Raw genomic sequence first — 25,872 nt, 5'->3', positions numbered from 1 at the left:
GATGAACTTATCCTCCGCAGCAGAGGTGACTCTTGGTCTTCCTTTCCTGGGGCGGTCCGCATGTGAGCCAGTTTCTTTGTAGCGCTTGATGGTTTTTGTGACTGCACTTGGGGTCACTTTCAAAGTTTTCCCAATTTTTCGGACTGACTGACCTTCATTTCTTAAAGTAATGATGGCCACTCATTTTTCTTTACTTAGCTTCTTTTTTATTGCCATAATACAAATTCTAACAGTCTATTCAGTAGGACTATCAGCTGTGTATCCACCTGACTTCTCCACAACGCAACTGATGGTCCCAACCCCATTTATAAGGCAAGAAATCCCACTTATTAAACCTGACAGGGCACACCTACCTCTTGAAGCTCATCAAGAGAAGGCCAAGAGTGTGCAAAGCAGTAATCAAAGCAAAAGGTGGCTACTTTGAAGAACCTAGAATATGACACATTTTCAGTTGTTTCACTTTTTTGTTATGTATATAATTCCACGTGTGTTAATTCATAGTTTTGATGCCTTCAGTGTGAATATACAATTTTCATAGTCATGAAAATAAAGAAAACTCTTTAAATGAGGAGGTGTGTCCAAACTTTTGGTCTGTACTGTATGTACAAAGCAAAGCTATTCTTCAACCCCATGGAACATACAGTAGTCACTAAAACAGGATTTTGGAAAACATATAACAAAAAAAGTTGTAAAAATCAAACATGATACAAGAGCACAATGCCTCTGGGTACCCAAACCAACACAATATGTAGCAAATAAAAGTGTAATGGTTTTGGCTTTCAAGTATACAGCAAACTCATTTATTACTGCCAAAATGCAATGAGGGTGGAGGTACAGTGAGGAACAGAAGTATTTGAACATCCTGTGAAGTTCTCCCTCATGGAGGAGTCTGAAATTCACATTGTAGGTGCATTCCCACTCTGAGACAAAAGTTTTTTTTTTTTTTTAAGGAAATCACATTGTATAATGTTTTAAGAATTTATTTGTCTTGCACTGCTGAACATAAGTATTTGAACACCTGAGAAACAGCAAGAATTCTGGATCTCAAAGACCTGTTCCTTTACCTTTAAAAAGTCCATCACTACTCCACTCATTAATCTAACCTAGCACCTGTCTGAGTTCTTTAACCCCTTTGGGACACAGCCTTATTTCACCTTAAGGACCAGACCATTTTTTGCAAATCTGACCAGTGTCACTTTAAGTGGTGATAACTTTAAAACGCTTTGACTTATCCAGGCCATTCTGAGATTGTTTTTTCGTCACATATTGTACTTCATGACACTGGTAAAATAAAGTTAAAAAAAATATAATTTTTATTTATAAAAAAATACCAAATTTACCAAAAATTGGTAAAAAATTGCAATCTACTTCTATAATACATAGTAATACCTCCAATACCTCCAAAAATTATTACTTTACATTCCCCATATGTCTACTTCATGTTTAGATAATTTTGGGAATGATATTTTATTTTTTGGGGATGTTACAAGGCTTAGAAGTTTAGAAGCAAATCTTGAAACTTTTCAGAAATTTTCAAAAACCTAATTTTTAGGGACCAGTTCAGGACTGAAGTCACTTTGCGAGGCTTACATAATAGAAAACACCCAAAAATGACCCCATTCTAGAAACAACACCCCTCAAGTAATTAAAAACTGATTTTACAAACTTTGTTAACCCTTTAGGCGTTCCACAAGAATGAATGGAAAATAGAGATACAATTTCTAAATTTCACTTTTTTGGCAGATTTTCCATTTTAATAATTTTTTTCCAGTTACAAAGCAAGGGTTAACAGCCAAACCAAACTCAATTTTTATGGCTCTGATTCTGTAGTTTACAGAAACACCTCATATGTGGTTGTAAACCGCTGTACGGGCACACGGCAAAGCACAGAAGGAAAGGAATGCCATACGGTTTTTTGAAGGCAGGTTTTGCTGGACTGGTTTTTTGAACACCATGTCCCATTTGAAGCGCCCCGATGCATCCCTAGAGTAGAAACTCCATAAAAGTAACCCCATATAAGAAACTAAACCCCTCAAGATATTCAAAACTGATTTTACAAACTTTTTTAACCCTTTAGGTGTTCCACAAGAATTAATCGAAAATAGAGATATAATTTCAAAATTTCACTTTTTGGGCAGATTTTCGATTTTAATATTTTTTTAAACTTTTACAAAGCAAGGGTTAACAGACAAACACAACTCAATATTTATGGCCCTGATTCTGTAGTTTACAGAAACACCCCATATGTGGTCGTAAACTGCTGTACGGGCACACGGTAGGGCGCAGAAGGAAAGGAATGCCATACGGTTTTTGGAAGGCAGATTTTGCTGGACTGGTTTTTTGAACACCATGTTCCATTTGAAGCCCCCCTGATGCATCCCTAGAGTAGAAACTCCATAAAAGTGACCCCATCTAAGAAACCACACCCCTCAAGGTATTCAAAATGTTGTTAACCCTTTAGGTGTTCCGCAAGAGTTATTGGCAAATGGAGATGAAATTTCAGAATTTCAATTTTTTGGCAAATTTTACCATTTTAATACATTTTTCCGAGTAACAAAGCAAGGGTAAATAGCCAAACAAAACTCAATATTCATGGCCCTGATTCTGTAGTTTACAGAAACACCCCATATGTGGTCGTAAACTGCTGTACGGGCACACGGTAGGGCGCAGCAGGAAAGGAATGCCATACGGTTTTTGGAAGGCAGATTTTGCTGGACTGGTTTTTTGACACCATGTCCCATTTGAAGCCCCCTGATGCACCCCTACACTAGAAACTCCATTAAAAAAAGTGACCCCATTTTAGAAACTGCGGGATAGGGTGGCAGTATTGTTGATACTAGTTTAGGGTACATATGATTTTTGGTTGCTCTATATTACACTTTTTGTGAGGCAAGGTAACAAGAAATAGCTGTTTTGGCACCATTTTTTTTTTTTGTTATTTACAACATTCATCTGACAGGTTAGATCATGTGGTATTTATATAGACCAGGTTGGCACGGATGTGGCGATACCCAATATGTATACTTTTTTTTATTTCTGTAAGTTTTACACAATGATTTCTTTTTTGAAACAAAAATAATCATGGTTTTAGTGTTTTCATAGTCTGAGAGCCATAATTTTTTAAATTTTTGGGCGATTGCCTTGGGTAGAGTATGATTTTTGCAGGATGAGATGATGGTTTTATTGGCACTATTTTGGGGTGCGTGTGAATTTTTGATCGCTTGCTATTACACTTTTTGTGATGTAAGGTGACAAAAAATTGTTTATTTAGCACAGTTTTATTTTTTATTTTTTACAGTGTTCATCTGAGGGGTTGGATCATGTAATATTTTTATAGAGCCGGTCGATACGGACGCGGCGATACCTGATATGTATACTTTTCATTTATTTATATAAGTTTTACACAATAACAGCCATAGTTTTTTTTATCTTTTGGACGATTGTCTCAGTTAGGGGCTCATTTTTTGCAGGATGAGGTGATGGTTAGATTGGTACTATTTTGGTGGGCAAACGCCTTTTTGATTGCTTGCTGTTGTTCTTTTTGTGATGTAAGGTAACAAAAAAAATTGTTTATTTAGCACAGTTTTTATTTTTTACGGTGTTCATCTGAGGAGTTAGGTCATGTGATATGTTTATAGAGCCAGTCGATACGGACGTGGCAATACCTAATATGTATACTTTTTTTTTCCTATTTTTTACCAATTTTTTTTACTTTATTTGGGGAAAATAAAGTTTTTGTTTATTTTTACTTGAAACTTGAAATTTTTTGGGGGAAAATTTATTTTTTCAATTTTTTTCACTTTATTTTTTGTCCCACTTTGGGACTTGAACTTTTGGGGGTCTAATCCCTTTACAATGCATTCCAATACTTCTGTATTGGAATGCATTGGATGTATGAGTAATACAGTAAGTATTACTCATACAGCTTCCGGCCTGTGAGATCCAGGGGGCTGGATCTCACAGGCTCTTCGTCGGTAGACAGCTATGCCTTCCTTAGGCATCGCGCTGCCTTCCATGCCATCGGGTCCCCCCTACAGCCGCAAGGGGACCCGATGTCACCGCCCGCCACCGCCGCAACCGCAGGTAAAAGCCGCAAACCGCAGGTCTGAATTGACCAGCGGTATGCGGCGATCGCCGACACGGGGGGGTCACGGGACCCCCCTGCACATTTAGCCAAGGTGCCTGCTCAATGATTTGAGCAGGCACCTTGTTCCGATCACCGCCCGCCAGGCGGCGGTGATCGGAAATACACATGGCATACCGGTACGTCATGTGTCCTTAAGTACCAGGACAACATGCAGTACCGGTACGTCATGTGTCCTGAAGAGGTTAAAGACACCTGTCCACCCCACAGTCAGTCAGACGCCAACTACTACCATGGGCAAGACCAAAGAGCTGTCAAAATACACCAGAAACAAAATTGTGGACATTCACAAGTCTGGAACGGGTTACGGGGCAATTGCCAAGCAGCTTACTGAAAATAGATCATCTGTTGGAGCAACAGACAACTGTCAGTCTCCCTCGGATTGGGGCTCCATGCAAAATCTCACCTCGTGGGGTATCACTGAGGACTCAGCCCAGAACTACAAGGGAGGAGCTGGTCAATGACATGAAGAGAGCTGGGACCACAGTTTCAAAGGTCACTGTCGGTAGAACACTACGCCATCATGGTTTCAAATCATGCAGTGCACGGAAGGTTCCCCTGCTCAAGTCATCACATGTCCAGGCCCGTCTGAAGTTTGCCAATGACCATCTGGATGATCCAGAGGAGGCATGGGAGCAAGTCATGTGGTCAGATGAGACCAAAGTAGAACTTTTTGGTCTAAACTTTACTCGTCGTGTTTAAAGGAAAAAAAAAAGCATCCCAATAACACCATCCCTACTGTGAAGCATGGGGGTGGTAACATCATGCTTTGTGGGTGCTTCTCTGCGAAGGGGACAGGATGAATGCACTGTATTAAGGAGAGGATGAATGGGGCCATTTATTGTGAGATTTTGAGCAACAACCTCCTTCCCTCAGTCAGAGCATTGAAGATGGGTCGTGGCTGGGTCTTCCAACATGACAACGACCAGCAGCACACAGCCAGGATAACCAAGGAATGGCTCCATAAGAGGCATATCAAGGTTCTGGAGTGGCCTAGCCAGTCTCTGGACCTAAATCCAATAGAACATCTTTGGAGGGAGCTGAAACTCCGTGTTGCTCAGCGACAGCCTCAAAACCGGACAGATCTAGAGGAGATCTGTGTAGAGGAGTGAACCAAAATCCCTGTTGCAGTGTGCGCAAACCTGGTCAAGAACTTCAAGAAACGTTTGACCTCTGTAATTGCAAACAAAGGCTTCTGTACTAAATATTAACACCGATTTTCTCAGGTGTTCAAATTAGAGTTGTTGCGATACCAAAATTTTGATTCGATTTCGATACCATGAAAAAGTATTGCGATACTCGATACCATTCGATACCACGTGAAAATAAAATAAAAACACAAAAAAGCCTTTTGATTACAGTGCATTGTTCACAGTGTCTCTCAACTTCATAGTGATTTGCTTGTGGCACAATGGCCACATGATTTTAGGTCGGTCAGTGTGGTTCTAGTTGTGAAAAAAAATTATGCATATTTTTCAATGGCTTACAGGGATTCTGCACTTTTATTTAACTATCCTCTGAATAGATCATCAGCTTCTGATTGGTGGGGGTCTGACACCCGGGACACCCACCGATCAGCTGTTTGAGAAGCAGCAGCGCCACGGCCTTATCACTGTTTGACTGTTTACCGCCGGCCCACTGACGTCACCTCACGACTAGTATCAACTAGCGTGGGCGGGGCTAAGCTCCATTCAAGTGAAGAGCTTAGCCCCGCCCACGCTAGTTGTGATGTCACTGGGCCGGCAGTAAACAGTGATAAAGCCGTGGCGCTGCTGGAGCGCCGCTGCCTTCTCAAACAGCTGATCGGCGGGGGCCCTGGGTGTCGGACCCCCGCCGATCAGAAGCTGATGATCTATCCAGAGGTCTTCAGGAGGAACAGGGAATCGTGGAGTCAGCCAGACCTGTCATGAGATTACAGACTCGCAATACTAAATTTTATCCGGTAATGTCGCGCACAAGTAGCATGGACATTTTTCAGGGCACATTGGAAAAGGAGTTGGAAAGAATCCAAAAGGAAACTAAGGTTACCAAATGTCCAGACAATTTAGGCCACTCCCATTTTCAGGCCCTCATGGAACTACAGCAATGTAGTGAAATAGTTATCAAGATGGCGGACAAGGGGGGGGCGGTGGTCATCATGGACAAGGATCTATATGGCGGCCAGATGCGGGACATGTTAACGGACGCATCCACATACAGAATATTAACTAGTAACCCACTCAGGGAATACATGATTGAGTATATGTCTCTAATACAAAAAGGAAGAGACATGGGCATTTTTACAGAAACAGAATATAGGTACCTGTGTGTGGATGCGCCCGTGACCCCAATTATGCATGCTCTGCCAAAGATCCACAAGGGTGTCCACCCCCCCCCCCTCTTCGCCCCATAGTGTCTGGCATGGGATCCCTGACGGAGCGCCTGGGCAGTTGGCTGGACAACATCCTCCAGCCACTTGTCAGGCGCACGCCGGGTTTCCTTAAGGATACATCAGACGTATTAAGAGCCATGTACAGCCTAAAATGGGAAGCCAACTATATATGGATCACGGCGGATGTTATAGCTCTGTACCCCTCCATCCCCCACGGGGTCGCCCTGATGGCCATGGAATACCATCTCCATAGGTATACGGGATGTGGCCCCAACTACATTGATTATGTGTGTGAGGTCACAGCCTTCTTGCTCATTCACAATTATTTTATGTTCGACGGTGTGCATTACTTACAGACACGCGGAGTGTCAATGGGGGCGAAATTTTCGCCCTCGCTGGCGAATTTAACCATGGCATACTGGGAAGAAAAATTCATATATAATGTGGACAACCCTTTTGGGGTTGGATTGGTCTGGTACGGCAGATACATCGATGACCTGCTCATGATTTGGGCGGGCGGTGTATCTGCCGTCCCGGACCTCCAGATGTACCTCAATGCGAACAATTACAACTTACGTTTCACATGTGCCTTTGGTGAGACCACTATTAATTTCTTAGACCTGACGCTCCGAGGTTGCCCAGGTGAAGTGGTGCACACCCGAACATATAGAAAAGAGGTGGCCGGAAATTCCATCCTGAATGCCAGGAGCCATCATCCCCTACATACCATCAGGGCGATCCCCGTTGGGGAATACATACGAGCAGCCAGGAACTGCAGTCTCCCTGCACTTCTGGACGAGGAATTTAATAAGGTAGATGTCAGATTAAAAGCCAGAAATTACCCCACCTGGATGCTAGAGAGGGGCAGAGCTATTGCACGGAGGAAAAATAGAGGGGAAATGCTTTTTGGCAAAATAGCAGCAGGAGGCAAACGGGATACCCCATCCAGGAGGATGGAGAGGTATGGGAACAGTGACCAGGACAATGTACCAACGTTATCGCTGGCATATAGCAAGGAGTTCAATAAAATCAGCTCCATCATTAAGGGCTGTCTGCCTATTCTGTATGATGACGAAATATTATATAATGCCCTGAAATCAGGTCTTAAAATTGTTTCCAGAAAAGCCACTACATTGTCCTGCTCGCTGTCCCCATCCCTCTTCACGGCCAATAGGATGGGAGCCAGCATGAAGCCTAGTTGGCTCAGATACAAGGGCTTTTCCAAATGCGGGGGCAATCCCTGCAAGACTTGCATCTATGCCACCCCCTCTAAGTCCTTTGACAGATCTGACCACTCCTGCAGCTTTCCAATACAAAGCTATATCAATTGCAACACTGCAGGAGTGGTATACATTATACAGTGCAAGGATTGCGACTTAATGTATGTTGGAAGTACGATCCGAAGATTCAGGAATCGCCTTCTGGAACATTTAAATTATATAAGCAACCCTAATGCACTTAATATTTCGAATGTAGCTAGACATTTTATACAAATACATGATCGTCAAGTAAGGGGCTTTAAAGCCTTCGCGATAGAGAGGGTATTTGCCCCCAAGAGAGGTGGTGACCACCGCAAGAAACTCCTCCTACGGGAGGCATTTTGGATCTTCAGGCTGAACACCAGAGTTCCACATGGCCTTAACCTGAAAAAGGAATTGATGTACATATACCAATAACAAATATGTTCATTTATATATAAACATGTGCATTTATGTGCATCATTCCTGCGTGTTTATTCTTTCTCACTGTCTCCCCTTCCCCCCCCCCATTCCTTTTCTTGTGTCTGTCCATTTGGTCCCCAGTTCTTGGTACCATTATCATTATTAGTGGTTTTCTCCTGCATAACAAGATTACCAAGCGTGGCAACAATGTCCTAAGCAGAAATAATACTGTTAATAATACTGTCATTAATGTGAAGGCTGTTTTGGTTTTGTACAATATATGTTTTTATATGTTACACAAGTTGGTGTGTTCACACTGTGCGGTTTTTTTTTTTTGGGACTTTCACCTGTTTCCCCCCCCCCCTTTTTTTTTTTTTTTTTTGTGAATGTTCACAGAATTTGGACAAAAGTCCTCAAGGGTTAACTTTTGTTAAGTCCCAGCACAGTCTGCAATGCATCAACTTGGTAATGAATGGGTGGCAACTAAGGTGTGATGCACAGTGAGACGACCAATGGGATCAATGCCGCCTCCCATGGATTGTAGGGGGGAATGGCTATCTTTTCCCTTTATATTGGGGTATCTCACTGTGCAACAACGTTACGACTAAGGGTCTCAGTACCCGAAACGCGTCAACGCCAATCTGTTGTACTGTGTGGCAGTCTGTCATGTCTGTATGATGTCCAAATAAAGAAGCGATTTTAACATGGACCCTACTTGAATCTGAGACCTTCTTCCAAATTACCTGCAGCCTGCGACGGCGTCACTCCCCTAGGGTTTCAGAATCGGGATCATACTAACTGGGAGGTGAGCTGGATTTAAGTTTTTCTCGCTACATGATATACATTGTGGTGCTAGGGCCACGTTACATCATAGGGTAATTGTGATTGTGATGCACAATTGCACAGGTACAACCGTTTCTGGTGACAAACCCCCCCATGTGCCTCATTATAACGAAATAACCCTATCATCAAGTATATCCATATTCTTGCATAATGGTCAACATGGGGTTAATGTATGAGCTACAACAGTCACTTGCTATTTGGCAGCACAGTCTTATGAATTCAATCTATGTGCCTCATATTAATAATGACCTGTATTCTGCAACTCACATTAACCCTATGTTGCCTATTATGTTAGATGGTACTTTGGGGGTCACTTACTATTAATGTGAGGCACATGGGGTCCATTCCAAAGACTCCAAAAGCATGTGCCCAGCCTGACATTAAAAATAAGTGACCCCCCATCATGTTTAAAACATGGGTAGTGGCAAGATTGGGGTTAATGAGTCTCATTAACCCCAAATCTTGCTGGCTGTCTTTCTTATAGATATGTTTTTTGCCTGCCTTTTATTTTGAGGAAGGCTAATCATCACTCCTGCACTGGGTCTGGCTGTGGGCTAGGCTAGGTACCTGCTATGCTGGGCTGGCTGCTTTTCAGTGCTCAGTCTCACTGTCTCACTGACTCTGGGGCTCGGGCTGACGCTGGGAGGACTCAAAGGAGTACACATGACAAGCGTGAGTGACTCAGTTAGGAGTCAGGACGGAGGAGGAGGCTGCTCTGCTGCCGCTGGTGCCGTTCGCTGAGCTCAGCGCTCACTCGTCTCAGACGGAGTCAGACGGCGGGGCGCAGCAGTTTATTACCTCCCCCGTCCCTCCTCCTCCTTTAATTAAACGCACAGTCATTGGTGGCAGTGGTGCAGGCATCTTCAGAGCCCGCTTACTCCATTGGGCTCAGCGGCGGCAGCGTCATAGGAGGGAGGGAATCCCTCCCTCCTTCTCTCTCTCGCCTTCTCCCTCCCGCCTTCTCCACTGTCTTTCTGGCGGAGCGCCATGTTGTGTTATAGGAGATAATGGGCTGCGCAGCCCAGTATCGAAAAAGTGCAAATCAAAGTACCGAATCGATACTTGTAAAAAAGTATCGATTGGGTATCGATTTTTCGATACCCGCAACAACCCTAGTTCAAATACTTATGTTCAGCAGTGCAAGACAAATAAATTCTTAAAAAATCATACAATGTGATTTCCTGAATTTTTTTTTTATTCTGTCTCTCAGAGAGGGAATGCACCTACAATGTGAATTTCAGACCCCTCCATGATATCTAAGTGGAGAACTAGAAAAATCGCAGGGTGTTCAAATACTTTTGTTCCTCACTGTATACAGAATTAAAAACATTAAAAAGAATCCAAAATGATAATACCACAATGATAACAAAATGTCAATATAAAGTTCTGATATACCCTGGGGCCCTCACAGTCATCAAATGCCACTGCTACTGTCACGGACGGTGGTAGGGAAGCGTGCACCCCTGACTGCCACCCACACCTCTGCCCCTACCTACTTGCACAATCCGTCCTAGGTAACGGGGCGCAACTGGACGGCAGTCCCTAACTTAAGTAAGTGCAGGGAAAAACAAAAGACAGGACAAATAGAACACAAGCAAGTCAAACTAGCCGAAGTCAAATACCAGGAAGACAAATCAGTACAAGGGAGTAACAAGAGCGAATCCAAACACAAGCCGGAAGTCAGTACCAGGAGATCACGACAAGCAACAGGGAATGAGCAGAAAAGAGGTCAGGATTCAGGAACACAATGCCAGGAATACAGGAGCGTATAAAGACCTTAATCACAGGCAATCTGTGGTCAGCAGGCTGCCTGTTTACATAGGCCTGGCTGGTAAGTCACATGACATGGCCAGCGTCACGTGACTCACAGCAGCCCAACTCAGCCGAGCACCGATCATCAATATCGGCGCTTGGCTCCCCTGCTGCTCGCCTGCTGCCATGGAGACGAGGACGCAGGCTACATCCTTGCCCCTCTCCTTGCGCAGGTTACCGGCGGTGCTGTGAAGAAAGCACGCGCCACCTGACCCTAGTTACAGCTACACTATTTATTCAGTCAGACCTCCCTATGATGGACTGCATAGAGGAATGTAGCTTTATAAACTAATTGAAGAAATCTTGCTTGGAATATTAAATCCTAATCACGTCTTCACAATATTTCACTCTGAGACAAACAGGATCAATACTAATAATATACACGTGATAAGCAGCGCCAAAGTGCTCCTCACCACACTGCAGCTACTATGGCTGTTAACTTGAACTTGTTAGCAGCTAAATCCCATTACAGGTCTTTCAGAGCCACCTAGGCTCCCTCTTCAGTGGCTGAATAGAAGCATAGCACTCATACAAAAACAGCCCTAAGGGCTCTGAAAAAAGAAATAATAAAAATATGGATAAAATAGTAATAAAATAGTAATACAATAATAATATGGTACTGAAGAAAATAATGCTGAAGAAAATATGGTCAGACTGCAGTGAACATGAGAGTACTGGACAAATAGTCTGACGCCTGATGTTCCATGCAGTATGGGCCTACCACCTGATTAATCAACTCATGAAATAAAACCGAACAGTCCCAACTCTGCATTTAATCCTCTAGGTCCCAATTTGTTAAATGGTATATTTATTTTGACTCAGCTGTTGACATATGTTCAACATGATCTCCCCCTCTCCAACTTCTCCTAACTTTCTGCAATGCAGTGAAGGTAAGTAAAGATGGATCACTAGGATAGTGTTTGAAATGATGTGATAAGGCTCAAAATCTATGTTATTATACACGTTTTGTAATCCTGTTTTTTTAAAGCACTCATACCGTAGTTCAACTAATTTATGGTTTGGAACATAGACACTGAATTAGATATCTGACATCAGTGCTAAGTAAGTGTCTCTTATTTTCCATAGAAAATCATTATTAGTTGGTTGCAATCATTGAGGCAGATTTACTATTAAAAATGCATGAGATTTATTAACTGAAGTTCATGCTTTGCATCACATTTAGTAGCCATTTTACACTCTTTTCTAAGCATTTTATGGCTCGTCTGACAAGGGGGAGTGACTTCATGGGAAAGAGGTGTAACATTACAGAAATAAGCATGGTCTAAATGTAGCTCCGTATGCCAAAATACAGGAACATGTTGGTGCATTTTTGGAGTGAAATTACACCAATTTATAGGTGGTGTAAACTTGGACTAGACCATTGTTTGGGGCGACGGACAAAGGGGGAGATTTATAAAACTGGTGTAAAGAATAACTGGCTTAATTTTCCCTGGGCAAACAATCAGATTCAATCTTTCATTTTCCAAAGGAGCTCTGAAAAATATAAGGTGGAATCTGGTTGCTATGGGCAACTAAGCCAGTTTTCCTTTTAACCAGTTTTGATAAATCTCCTCCATATTGTTTTGGCGCATGGACAAATTTTGGTGCACAGACAAAATTCTAGAGCATAGACAAATTTTGGGGTCACGATCGGAATTATAGCAATAATTCTGGCGCAGGATTTGTGATACTCCAAATTTACAAAGGTCCATGGACCAGTATAGTAAATTAGTCAAATATTAATACTGTGATTTGTATTCTAAGACAGTGCTAAGTACGACACTTAGTAAATCGGCCCCAGTGTCTTTTCCTAGAAAATCTACTCTTATAATTGTTGCATGTAATGTATCTAAAAAAAAATAATTGCAAATTAATCCAATTCTTTTCTCCTCTTTGAATTCATTACTGCTGGTGCTACTTTTAGACCTAAATTGGGCACCTTTGTGTAAACAATGGGATGATATTTAGGTAAGGATGTGCCTATTGTTTTATCCTGGCACAGTAGATGCCAATGTTTATGTATAATCTGTTGCACCATTTTGTAACGTGTATTATATGGTAAAACCATTTAATTGTAAAAATAAAAAATTTAAGTCTCATTTTTACAGTCATTGAAGCCGGCATCTTACTCTTCCCCTTAAAAAATGGATTGCTGTCCATATTACAACTCTCCATTAGCTCATGATAATATGTGTCAAGGAACTGCTCCCTTAACTTTCTTGCTTCTTTCAAAAAGTATGATTCTAAGGTACATCTGTATTGTCTTATGGGTATAATCAGGGCAACCTAGGAAGATGGCAACTGGACTTCGGGATCAAATGATTCTTAGTGGTTGGCACAAATTTAGATTCTGCCGAGATTTTGATATCCAAAAATTCTACAGAACAATCATTGATATAGGCGTAAATTTGGAATTAATTCCTAATGAAAATCGAATTCCTCTTTACATTTGTCCCAAATAAAAAAAAATTATATTGTCAGTGTACGGGCACCAAACTGCTGCCCAGTTTGGGAAAGATGTTCCCAATAAGCCATATAGAGATCATCATTAGGCTACTTTCACACCTGCATTCGATCGGATCCGTTCTGAACGGATCCGCTCATATTAATGCAGACGGTGGCTCCGTTCAGAACGGATCCGTCTGCATTATAACTTAGAAAAATTTTCTAAGTGTGAAAGTAGCCTGAGCGGATCCGTTCAGACTTCACATTGAAAGTCAATGAGGGACGGATCCGCTTGAAGATTGAGCCATATGGTGTCATCTTCAAGCGGATCCGTCCCCATTGACTTACATTGTAAGTCGGAACGGATCCGCTCGCCTCCGCACGGCCAGGCGGACACCCGAACGCTGCTTGCAGCGTTCAGGTGTCCGCTCACTGAGCGGAGCGGAGGCTGAGCGCTGGCAGACGGATGCATTCTTAGCTGCGTTCAGGGCCGATTGTGAACCCCTTCAAACGGAGCTCACGAGCGGACACCTGAACGCAGGTGTGAAAGGAGCCTTACTGGGTGCGAACCTGGTTCCTATCATTGTACTGGTACATTAACGATAAATTTATGGTATAAAATAAATTGAATTATTACCGTCCACAATTAAATCAAGTTGCTCGAAACAAAAGTCTCCCAATTGTGATAACATTGCTTGAACTGCTCCTAAAACCTGTCTATGATGAATAGTAATGTACAAAGAACTGACATCTAATGTACCCAATAGCCACTTTGGTTTACAATTAAGATTTTCTAATATATACAGTAAATTATATGAGTTGTGTCTTTCAGATAGGAGGGTATCTTTTTAACAGAGTGTTGTAAGAACACATTGAAGGTCAGTATCAATACCTGGTCTTCGAGGTAGATGTATTACATCCTTGCGCACATTCGGTATGTAATAATAAAAAACTGGTGTTTACTTTTTTTGTTTGCCCAAAAATAATATTATATTCCTGCTGGTTCAAAATGTTCTTATGTAGTGCCCTTGTACATACTGTATTTCCTTTAATTCATTACTATATTGTATTAATGGGTCAACTATAAATTTTTCATAAATATTTATCAGAAAGCTGTCAAATGAATTCTTCATTATTTTTCTTGGTGACTAGAATAACATTCTCTCTGCTTTTATTCACAGGGTGAATAGTGATCTCTTTGTTTTGTTGTAATGCTTTGATTGCTTGGATGTCAGATGGTGTCAATTTATAATGTTCCTTCCTATTTACTTTTAAATTGCCTAAATCTGCCTCTACCACACATCTAAATGCTGCTATGTCTTGACCTATTTGTTGTCTTGGATACTTCTGATGAAATTTGTAATTCTGCGTGTTTGAACTGAGAATTTGTCATACATTGGGGGAGATTTATCAAAACTGTTGTAAAGGAAAACTGGCTTAGTTGTCCATAGCAACCAATCAGATTCCACCTTTCATTTTTGAGAGCTCTTTTGGAAAATGAAAAGTGGAATCTGATTGGTTGCTATTGATAAATCTCCCCATTGAGTTTTAACTGGAGTTTTCTTAAAATATGTTTTCAAGCTAATTTTTCTAATATATTGTTCACTCCCAATTCAGGTGTCAAATTTATTGAGTGCTCTACTAGGTGCAAACTTCAGGTCTTTTTCTAATACTGTGCAAGGAAGGAAAGGGATGGCACTCAGGACATTTGTGTTGTATGGGTAAATAAATTAATATATTTATTAAGGGGTGGCTAGATATGCCTTATGTAGTAAAATATGATAGGAGGTTGTATCAAAGTAGTAAAATTACATACATAAAATAGCAGTATGAATAAAGCACATTAGAATAACAACATATTGATTCTATAAAATCCTGTTAAAGAAAGAATAAAAGTCCTAGAAGTCTGTATAAAAATGGATAGAAGTCTGTATAAAAATGGATCTATTTAAGAAAATTCAGTCTTAGGTAAAAGGAGTTGATAACGTATCCTCATGTATAATGTCACTTATCCTGATAGATCATAAATAACATAAATTTCGATATCCAGCAATATATTGTGGTATAGTCTCCTGAAAAATCAAAGCTTCCTATAAGAAGTAATGTAGAATAGTGCAGAATAGATATCTCCTTATTATTTGAGAATCAATCGTATCCAATTTGGTGATAGTACTATGTGGTCATCAATTGCTGCTGTTAAAGCAGGTACATTACCCTCCTGGTGGCCGTCATGGATCGGGGCCGTCAGTGGATCGGGGAGCGGCTCCTGCCTGCAGGTTGGCGTCCACGTGTGTTCTTCGCGCCCGCTGTGTAATCCGGCCGTTGGTTTGCTGCTGCTCTTCGTCACTTCCGGTGACGTCACATACGTGTGAGGGATCTCCCGCTCAATTCAGTAACAGCTTGCCACGTGGAGATAGGTGGCGGGAAGAGAAGTTACAGCTTGCAGGAGGGAAAATAGGCTCCGGAGCTTTTTCTTTGGTTGTAGGATCCTGGTGCTAGCTAGGTACAATGGGCTTGGCTCAATACCCCATACGCGTTTCGGAGCTTACTGCTCCTTCATCAGTGGGAATGAGTGGCCCATTTCTTCTTGGAGATTTATATGGATCTAATTGGATCCAATTAGTAGTTGTAGGAGTGGTCAGGAGATTTTTTTCTTTTTTTTGGGGGTTGAGTAAATTGTGTGCTGGGCTTCCATAAACAAGATTGGGATGAATAGTATATCTCAATAGATGTATATATATATTCAATTAAAAATCAATGCATTTATGACAATAAAATTGGATTAGTATGAAAATATGATATCAATATAATAAAACTGAAAACATAGTAAAAATGGAGCTATACATAATGAAAAAAATAAAAATATATATGTAATGGTATTAATAAAAATATATATTAGGTGTATGAATACATCCATATAATCTATCGATTGATGATGGTGTGGGATGGGGGACACAAATAAATAAATAGACATAAATACATAGGTCAATATATGTTATAGCAATCAATAAAACATAATGTTATTGTGTTCTCCTCACTATAGTTGTTAATTTTGTATATGTGTGTGATGTGGCGTCATAGTGATTTTCCAGATGTGTTATAGATGGAGTTGGATTACACTAATTGATAGGGAACATGGGGAGGGGCCCACCCAAGGAAGAGGGGTCGGAATGCTGGTAAACAGCCTGACTACGATCCCTGTTCCCAAAGGGGGGCACCCCGCCATAGTCAACGTAGTTGGCAAAGTTTAGCGCTGTCTGACCAGACCCCCCAAACACATATATGTGAGTGCACCACATCGAACAGGAACAGCGCTAAACTTTGCTTGAAAGGAGAGGAAAAATAGACTGAGTTCCAGAGGTGAATAATCGGGTTCACAAACAGGGACCCGACATCGCTGTGGACACACCACCTGCTTGATTGAAGGAGGAAACCTGAGCAAAGTTTGTAGGACGGCAGAGGCTTTCAACACTGGACGGTATAAGCCTCCAACTACCGGTAAGACTGTTTCAAATAACAAACCGGTAACCACTGCATGCTTTGAATACTGACCTGAAGCGGGACACCGCCAAGGGAAGTCAGTCAGTGAACTTTGCCATCCATAATTGCTATTGCACATTGACTTTAGCAAGTCTGATCTGAGGACTCAAAGCTATACGCTGCTTCTACTCACTGGTTATTATCAAACCATTGATATGAGTCAAACTGACACAATATACTGCTGACCTTTGTGGTTTCATTCCATTGCCATTGGAAGAAATTGTTGCGATTATTACCACTGCTGCTGATACATGCTGCTACAACGAACTCAACCAATTGATATTTTATACTGTCAAGTGGATACTTATTTATGAACTACTGCCACAATCATTTTAGTATATAGTCCATTGCTATTAATATTTTATTGTATGTATACCTAAATTAGTTGGCACTGTGGGCTGTGTTGTAAATAGGAATTAGTAGTGCTGTGATTTTAGTGAAGACAGTTGCAGGAGGATCCATAATTATTACTACCACCTGGTGGGATTACTCTCTACAACAGTCACCACACGGTGTCGGATATATTATATGCTATTTTATTATTATTGTATCATGTATTGTCAATGCATCTAATAAATTAAAGGACCCAATATCTTAGGTGTGCCCAGTCCTTTTATATCATTATTTCCTTGGTTTGTAATTTAGCAGTGGGGTGACACTGCGGGACTGCTGGCACCCTGGTTGGTGGATCTACTCTCCTGTGCATTCCACTACCTTAAAATATACAGTCTATGACATATGTCTTCTATACTGCATATGTTCTCTGTGCAGTTTACCTTGGAGAGGTCTGGCTAAATGCATAGTGTGAACAGTGGCATTTGATGACCGCGAGGGCCCCATGGTGCATCAGGATTTTAAATTGAGATTTTATCATTGTGGTATTATCATTTTGAATTCTTTTTAGTGTTTTTAATTTTGTATGTTTAGAATCTAGTTTGCTGTATACTTGATAGCCAAAACCATTACATACTTTTAGAATTTTTTTAAAAGATGTGACTTCACAGTTATCACAAAGTTGCTACAGTTCTGTGTCATCATCACATAGCAACGATTGTGTATTAATGGCCATGTCTAAATGGCAATGCTTTAAGTTAACTCTTTCATCAAGAAAAAGTTAATGAAAGATATCCTTTAGTAATAACAGTCAGTGTAATTTTTCCAGGGAATAGGCTTATTTTTGCACTGATGCCAGTAAATTATACAGCAAGAACACATGGCAGGTTCCCCTCCATCTGATATCTGCTCCCTGTGCAGAATTTGTTTTCATAACCTTGAATCAAATAGCAGCAATCAGTGTAAATGCAAGAGAATCAATAAGACAAGATAATCTCCCTTCGCTCTACAACCAACATAGGGACCAATATTAACTGATGCCAAACTTTTATGCTAAACTTTTCCTCCATCTGTGGTCCTGCATGAAGAGAACATCTGATAAACTTAACCATACAACACAAATTAAAGGCCAGTGCATATGAACTGACAGCACATAAGGGCCATCTGCTACCACCGATTTTATCATTTCCATACCTGCTGTAATATGTTTCCCTGCATTTGATCCTTGTGTTTTCTCTTGTGTTAAAATAAAACTTAGCGGAAAAAGGCACAAAACAAAATCTTGCATTACTTTAAAACTAGTATTTTAAATATTTCAAGGTTGTATGACTATATTGGCCTATACAGTTCCTATTCTACTGGACATATTGTAAAGACTAAAATCAGCTACCCAGTTGTAACTAGTTAAAAAATATATAAATTAGTTAAGCTGAAATAAATATGTATTAGAGCCCTTGGGCTGAGACCTCTTGTAAATTCTGTATTACAGCTACAGGATGTACAACCTCCAGGTTGTATGAGTCCCATAATATGGCACTCATAAAAGTGTATGGGACCTTACTGCACTAAGGCTAGGTTCACATGTACGGCACTGCGGCAGTCTATTACAGCAGAGGAGGAGACTAGTAGAAATTACTATAATGGGACCCAGTGGAGTTCTGGCATAAATGCCGGCTTTCAGCCGGAAAAATATCACTGCCAAATCCACTATAGTGAATGGGGGTCAGGCATTGCCTGGCTGTGTCTGGCTATGCCATATACAGTAATTCCAGTAGTCTGCCCCTCTGCCAAAACAGACAACTGGAATGCCAAATGTAGATGTGAACCTGGCCTTATATATGGCAACAATTTCATATGGAGACACACTGAAAAGAATAGGCATTTCAGTTCTAGTGACAGTTGGGATCCTCACTCATGTTACCAAACTGATGCCATGGTTCAGCATGTCTTAACCACTTAAGGACATAGGGCAGTTTGGCACGTAAGGCTATAGCAATGTTTTAAATTTTCATCTCTGCATTGCAAAAGCCGTAACTTTTTTATTTTTCCTTCAATATAAGGGCTAGTTTTAGGTGCGGCAAGTTGTATTTCACTGCCACCATTTTGGAGTACATTTATTGTATAACTTTTTAAAAACATTTTGGATAAGTGTAAAAATGATCGCACTTTCTGCAATAGTTTTTAGGAACAGTAAAAATTACATGATACACAATATTACAGAATTACAGAAGAGTACAAGAATGTACAATTACAATTATGTTTTGCTACTTTAAAAAATAAAATAAAATGAAGATTGCCTTGTGTTGTCTGGCAGTCTTAACTTTTTATATTTTTCTTCCAACAAAGCTGGATGAGGGATCATTTGTGTGTCAAATTAGTTCCCATTTTTGTCTTTTTACCATAGTTTTAAAAATGTTATTCAGCTTTTTTTTTGCACTTATTTAGTCCTTTTAAGAATCTGTACTGTAATCGTTTAATCACTTGAACTATACAAAGGCCCCAACTGCCTTGACAACTACTTGACCCCCTGCAATTGCATTAGCAGTTAGCCGATATGCTAATGATGAGGACAGAGGAAACTTCCTCCCTATGACTAACCACTCAGATGCCTCAGTCATTATCGACTGTTGCATCTGATAGGTTAAACTGCTGAAATAAGGCCTAGCTACACCATCATGTGACATACTATTAAATCATTGAGCATTAACTCATTGACCTCAGTGATCTAATAGTATGTGACAGAGCTTGAAGGGGTTAATAAAACACAATATCAGAATACAGGTAAAAGAGGAGATACAATTACCCAAATCAACTCTTCATTGACCGATATTAGTACCAGACAAAGATATATGTAGACTGTAAGAGGCTTGGCATAAGACAAGAAGTTTTACTTCTCTGCAGTTGCTTTTAGGGTACATCTATATCTGACTTAAATGCTGTGGATTTTCATTTGCAGATTTTTAACTGGCAAATGCGCTTCATTGTACAGTAATAGCAAAGTGGATTATATTGTAAGAAATGTTATCCACAATCTTCAGCATAATTGACCTGCGGTGTGGATTTGAAATCTTGCGCATATTAATTTACCATATTTTTCAGATTATAAGATGCACTTCTTTCCTGAAAAATGGAGAAAAGTGGCAGTGCGTCTTATAGTCTGAATGCTTATGACCACTTCCATTATAGAATCAGTCATCAGAATGCGGGAGTGGCTTTAATCAAAACAGTAGAAAAAAATCCAGAATCAGGCTCACGATAAAATCCAATTTCTTTACTTCTTCATTATAAAATTCATAGGCTGACTAGGCAGGCAAGAATCTTGCCTGTCTTGTCAGCCTATGAATTTTATAATGAAGAAATAAAGAAATTGGATTTTATCCTGAGCCTGCTGCTGGATTTTTTTTCTACTGTTTTGATTAATTCCTGGTCTGGGATCCGTGGACGGCGAAGGAGGACGAAAAATTCCTTTTTTCTTATATTAGCAAGTGGCTTGTATTAACTTTCTCTACATGATGAATGCCATTCGCTGAAGTGAGACAACCCCTTTAAAGAAACAATAACAATGTCTATGATCCTTACAATAGTCATTGGTATAATAGTTATGGAAATTTATAACACTTTCTTTTTGAAGAATCCCAGTATAAAATGTGTACTCTTACCATCCAGGCTGTAACAAAGTCTCCCATCCACGTTCCAACTGCTGCAACCTTCATAAAGCTCTCATTCCTGATGCCCATATATTCGGTTATAATGTAAGGACTGTGGAAGATAAAAACAAGACAGAATTCTGCATTAGAGAAATGTTTATATGCTAGTGCATATAAATTCTTCTTCCTATCATTTTATTATAACATTAAGCCATAGGCTTTTTTAGCAAATCACATAGTAGACTTCACCGTCAGATGTGGATTTCTAATATGCATAGTAATACAAAAACTAGCAGATGAAAAAGAATAAAGAATATAGTTTAGTAAATTTAAAAACAAGGTTTATCTATAAAGCAGTAAATATTAACTAAATAAGCAGCAACAAAAATAATATACAGTGCTTTAAAAACATATTTGCCCAAATTTCTTCAATTTTTTAAATCTTTTTGATACATTTACATTTTTCAGTTCATCTGACAAATTTTTACTATAAAATAGTATAAAATAAAATTTTAAATAAAGATTCATTTACACCCGCCTTCCCCACAAAATCTTATAACTAGTTGTGCCACTCCTGGCAGTAACAACTTTAATAAAACATTTGCATTAACCTGTGATGAGTCTCTAAGGAGGAATTTTGGGTCAATCTTCTTGGTAGAATTGTTTTAATGTGGCTACATTGAAGGGTTTTCAAGAATGAACTATCCATTTAAAGGTCTTTCCACAAGATCTCAATGGGACTTTAACTTTGGCTAATCAAAAAACGTAATTTTCTTTCTTTTAATCCATTCAGAGGTGGACTTGCTTGAATGCTTCAGATCAATATCCCTAAAATGTCACCTGGCGTTGGATTTTTTTGTGCAAGTAAAGTGGAGAAGAAAGCATTAAATAGACTGGAATGTTTTCCCCATCCATCAAAGTGCATACAACTATCCATTTAATATACAAGTTAAAGATAAAGTAAATTTTTTATTTTTTTGTTAAACAAAGTGTCTATTCAGTATGGCTGGTATATACTGCACATCAATCTTGATTTCCGTGTAAAAAACAAACAAATTGTGTCTAGGATGGCAGAATTATGACTTACGGAACTTTGCAATTTAGTTTTATTTTTCTAAAATGTGATGCTAAAATCCAGCAAGTACAAAAATATTCAATTTTATTCTATTATATATTGTCAGCCAAGTCATAATACTATAATATGTGAAATATTAAGACTGTGCCAACAATATTCCCATTTTTACAGTGTTCATAAATTTATAATTCTGGATATATAGACTCAATTCTATCTCCATTTTTTGTTTTCACATTGGTTGCTCAAAAATATATTGATTTAAAAGCTTGTTCGGTTTCTGTTCATGTTTCGTTGTGTTTTCTTTTCATCCTACCAGCTGTTTCATTTCTTCTTTCCTACACTAATATGGAGTTTTATGCCTTGCTGCTGGCCAGAATGGTTTTCATTTAAGAACTATAAAATGTCCAATATCCATAATACAACAAACAGCCTCCATTTATCACCACTAGCATTTGGAAACAGATCTACATTAAATTAGACAGTATGCAGGCATTCTTGTATTTTCACAGAACCAAGAACTTGTCCTGAGGGATGAAGAGAACACTCAAATAGTTCTCTGGTAAAACAGCAGTTGCTATATGTTTTGCTTCCCATCCAGATTGTTAACAAAATATCGGCCATGTTTCCATCCTGAGATGTTAGCAGGCACTGAACAACAAATAGACAAAATAGGGGGGGGGACTAACAAAAAAATTCATAGATAGAAGACAGTTTTAAGGCATATGCAGCTCAATAGCCCATCAGCCGCAAAATTAAACTTCCAATATGATAATAATATGGTTATTGTGACAATGTATGGCATTCATCTTAGGCTACTTTCACATTAGCGTTTTGTTGTATTATGTCTTCTATAGCCATTATGGATCTGTCATGAACACCATTTAAAGTCAATGGGGGACGGATCCATTTTCTATTGTATCAGAGAAAACGGATCCATCCCTATTGACTTACAATGTGTGTCAGAACGGAGAGCTTGCTGTGTTATTCCGTTTGCGATGGGGACACAACCAAATGGAACGAAATGCATTTTGGTGAATTACATTTCGTTCAGTTCAGTTTTGTCCCCATTTACAATGAATGGGGACAAAATGGAAGCATTTTGAGACACTATGACGGATCTCAATAGCAGAATAGAAAATACAGCTGTGAAAGTAGTCTTACTCTACTGGCCTCATGTATTTTAAAAACATTCAGGGGGGAAGGGGCTGTAAACCTTTGGGTGTGTTATTGGGGACTTAAATAAATAAAACTTTGGACAGACGGTCCGGAGACAGGACCCTTTGGAATGCAGAGGAGAGGGGGAAGGCATGGGCTCCTCACCTTTTGCCTATAAATCTTCTATAAGGTGCTGGACTGGTCAGCAGAGTAGAGGTTGGGGGCTGGTAATTATTCACGCCCTTCTCTGCCCTAGGCTTATCAGAGAGAGGGGGGAATTATGAGAAAAAGGAGAGAGGAGGTTGGGGGTTGTTGTAGTGTACAGGGAGCTTTGGATGGACCAGGACCTGATGTTGAGCCCAGGATCTGGTGCCACAAGAACAGAGTAGAGACTGGGGATTGTCTGCCATCCACCCTTGGCCGAAGGGAGCTGTCCTTCAAGTAACAGAGTACCCAGGACGATTGGGGATTTAATTGCTGGCGTCTGAGTAACGGGTGGCAGCCCTGGATTTATTCATTGTTGTTTCAGAGTAAGCTTTGTGAGTTGGTGTTCACCCGTGTTCTGTGGAATGACTTCCCTGTGATACAATAAACTCCTCTGGATCCGTATCCTATTCTCCATCCCTGTGTGCTCTGTAATACCCACCCCATGACAGTTATAATAAAACATTTACAAGATCAGTAAATAATGCCATCAATACCATGAGGGAACCCCTAAATGTTTTCAATCTTGAGAAACCCCCTATTCCCATGCAAACCCTTAGAATATTAATGCAGGAGAGTGTAAAGTAATTATTAACTTTATATTTTGGTTGACATTTGTTGAATAGTTTGCTTGTACCCATACAAAGTAACTATTGTATGATCAGACCGAGTTTATAGGATGAGTTTGCCATCCCTACTGTTAAAGTGACATTTATGTCTACTGAGGAACTCTCCAACAGGTACAAAGGAACCCTGGAGCTACAGTTAAGAGTTTATTCTTATCACAGGCAACTATGGCATATACACACAGGATATGCCATAAATGTCTGTCCAATGTAGTTCAACCTCTAGAACCTGCAGCTATCCCAGAAACTGTTGTCCCTCCTGACCCCAGTCTCATCAGTGATGATACCACACATGCATGACTTTCTATTTTCACTTTTATGCGAGTTCTGAGAACAGACAAGTGCATTTGCTCAGTTGCTCTCGAATTCTGGAGTAGGTGTGTGCCCCAGATATGGGCATGCCTCTATCAAACATTTATGGCATATCCTGAGGATAAGCCATAAATGCCTGTGAAGACAATACTCCTTAAACCCTGGCAGGAAATCACAGAATAAGTGCATGCTACAATGCCATACGTGTGGATCCTAAAAAGGAACACTTAAGATCTACATACGTGTAGATCTACATACGTGTAGACAGGGCCGGATTAAGAGCATCATGGGCCTGGTGCAGAAGATTTTAATGGGCCTTTTTATAGAAAAAAAAACGCAACGCAGAGCAACTTTTTATAGCACAAATAAAGTGTGAATTTACGCAAAATGACACATGTGAAAATACGCATGCATAAAGTTTGAAGTGTGAACGGGTCTGCGTAATCCCATTCAAGTCTATTGGACTAAAGTTCATGCGTAATTTTGAAGCAGATTTACGCACGTTTGCGTGTGAAAAATCTGCTGTGTGAACTTAGCCTAAGTGTACGTCTAGCTTTTCCATGCTCCTGAATGGCATATGTGTTTATAAAAGCTAATCTATTATAAGCAGATATGCCATTGAGGAGCTTGGAAAAGATAGGTAGGCAAGAAATAGTCACCTAGCTTTTCCATGCTCCTGAATGGCATATATGTTTATATGCATACATGTTTATAATAGCCAAGCTATTACATGCAGATCTGCCATTCAGTACATGCAGATCTGCCATTCAGGAGCATGGAAAAGCTAGGTGAGAAACAGTCACCTAGCTTTTCCATGCTCCTGAATGGCAAATCTGCCTTTAGGCATATCTGTTTATAATAGCTGATCAATTATAAGCAGATATACCACTCAGGAGCATTGAAGAGCTAGGTGACTATTTCTCACTTAGCTTTTCCATGCTCCTGAATGGCATATCTGTTTATAATAGATGAGGCTCAGCTATTATAAAGATATATATGCCTATAAGCAGATATGCCATTCAGGAGCATGGAAAAGTTAGGTGAAAAAAACCATCACCCAGCTTTTCCATGCTCCTGAATGACATGTATAAATTATACAGTACACAGTATAATAGGTAAGGTGAACCAATGCTGATTTACTTACCGCCTATGAGTTGTTTTCTGGGCAGTACACTGAAGGCTGCTGAACGCGACTTACCGCTGGCAGCACCCCTGACTCCACGCAGGAAGAATTTTGAACTTCCCACGCGCAGCAGCCGTCACGGTCTTTCACTTTATGGCATGGCCTAGGCCCCAGGGGAGGAGTCTGACGTGACGACACAGCGCGGCGTGCACATCTGACCTGTCACCTGATCTGTCAGTTGTCACTGTCCTGGTGAGTTCTGTAAAGGGCCGGCCTGGGAGATTTCTCCTTGCGCGCCGGCCCTGTCATCATCTGACAGTCGGCATGGTTCGGTCCTACCAAAGGGTCGCGGGGCGGCCGCCAGGCAACCTCAGCGAGGCGGCCTATGCGGGCCTAGCTCCGGTTGGCCTATGCGGGCTGCTGGGCCTATTTTCATGCAGGGGCCTGGAGCTGCAGCTCCATCCGCCCCTACTGTTAATCCGGCCCTGCGTGTAGATCCTAAAAAGGAACACTTAAGAAAAATTTGTCCTGAGAAGCAAACAGACACATTTAGAGACCTCAAACATTGCTGAAATAATAAT

The 25,872-nt window shown here is 40.4% G+C and overlaps 1 protein-coding gene across 6 annotated transcripts in view; it reads right to left on the bottom strand.

Annotated features, from left to right (window-relative positions):
- TMEM117 (transmembrane protein 117) overlaps window positions 1-25,872 on the bottom strand; it is a 394,958-nt gene that overhangs the window by 186,939 nt on the left and 182,147 nt on the right. For all 6 annotated transcript variants that reach the window (XM_044280372.1, XM_044280370.1, XM_044280371.1 and 3 more), the window contains exon 4: window positions 20,809-20,908. In XM_044280372.1, coding sequence (XP_044136307.1) covers window positions 20,809-20,908 — 100 coding nt within the window. The remainder of the gene's footprint in view (window positions 1-20,808; window positions 20,909-25,872) is intronic.

The sequence above is a fragment of the Bufo gargarizans genome, chromosome 2, assembly GCF_014858855.1.
Source record: "Bufo gargarizans isolate SCDJY-AF-19 chromosome 2, ASM1485885v1, whole genome shotgun sequence".
Classification (NCBI taxonomy): Eukaryota; Metazoa; Chordata; class Amphibia; order Anura; family Bufonidae; genus Bufo; species Bufo gargarizans.
Note: the sequence above shows the minus strand (reverse complement) of the source record. Positions and strands in the feature narration are given on the sequence as shown.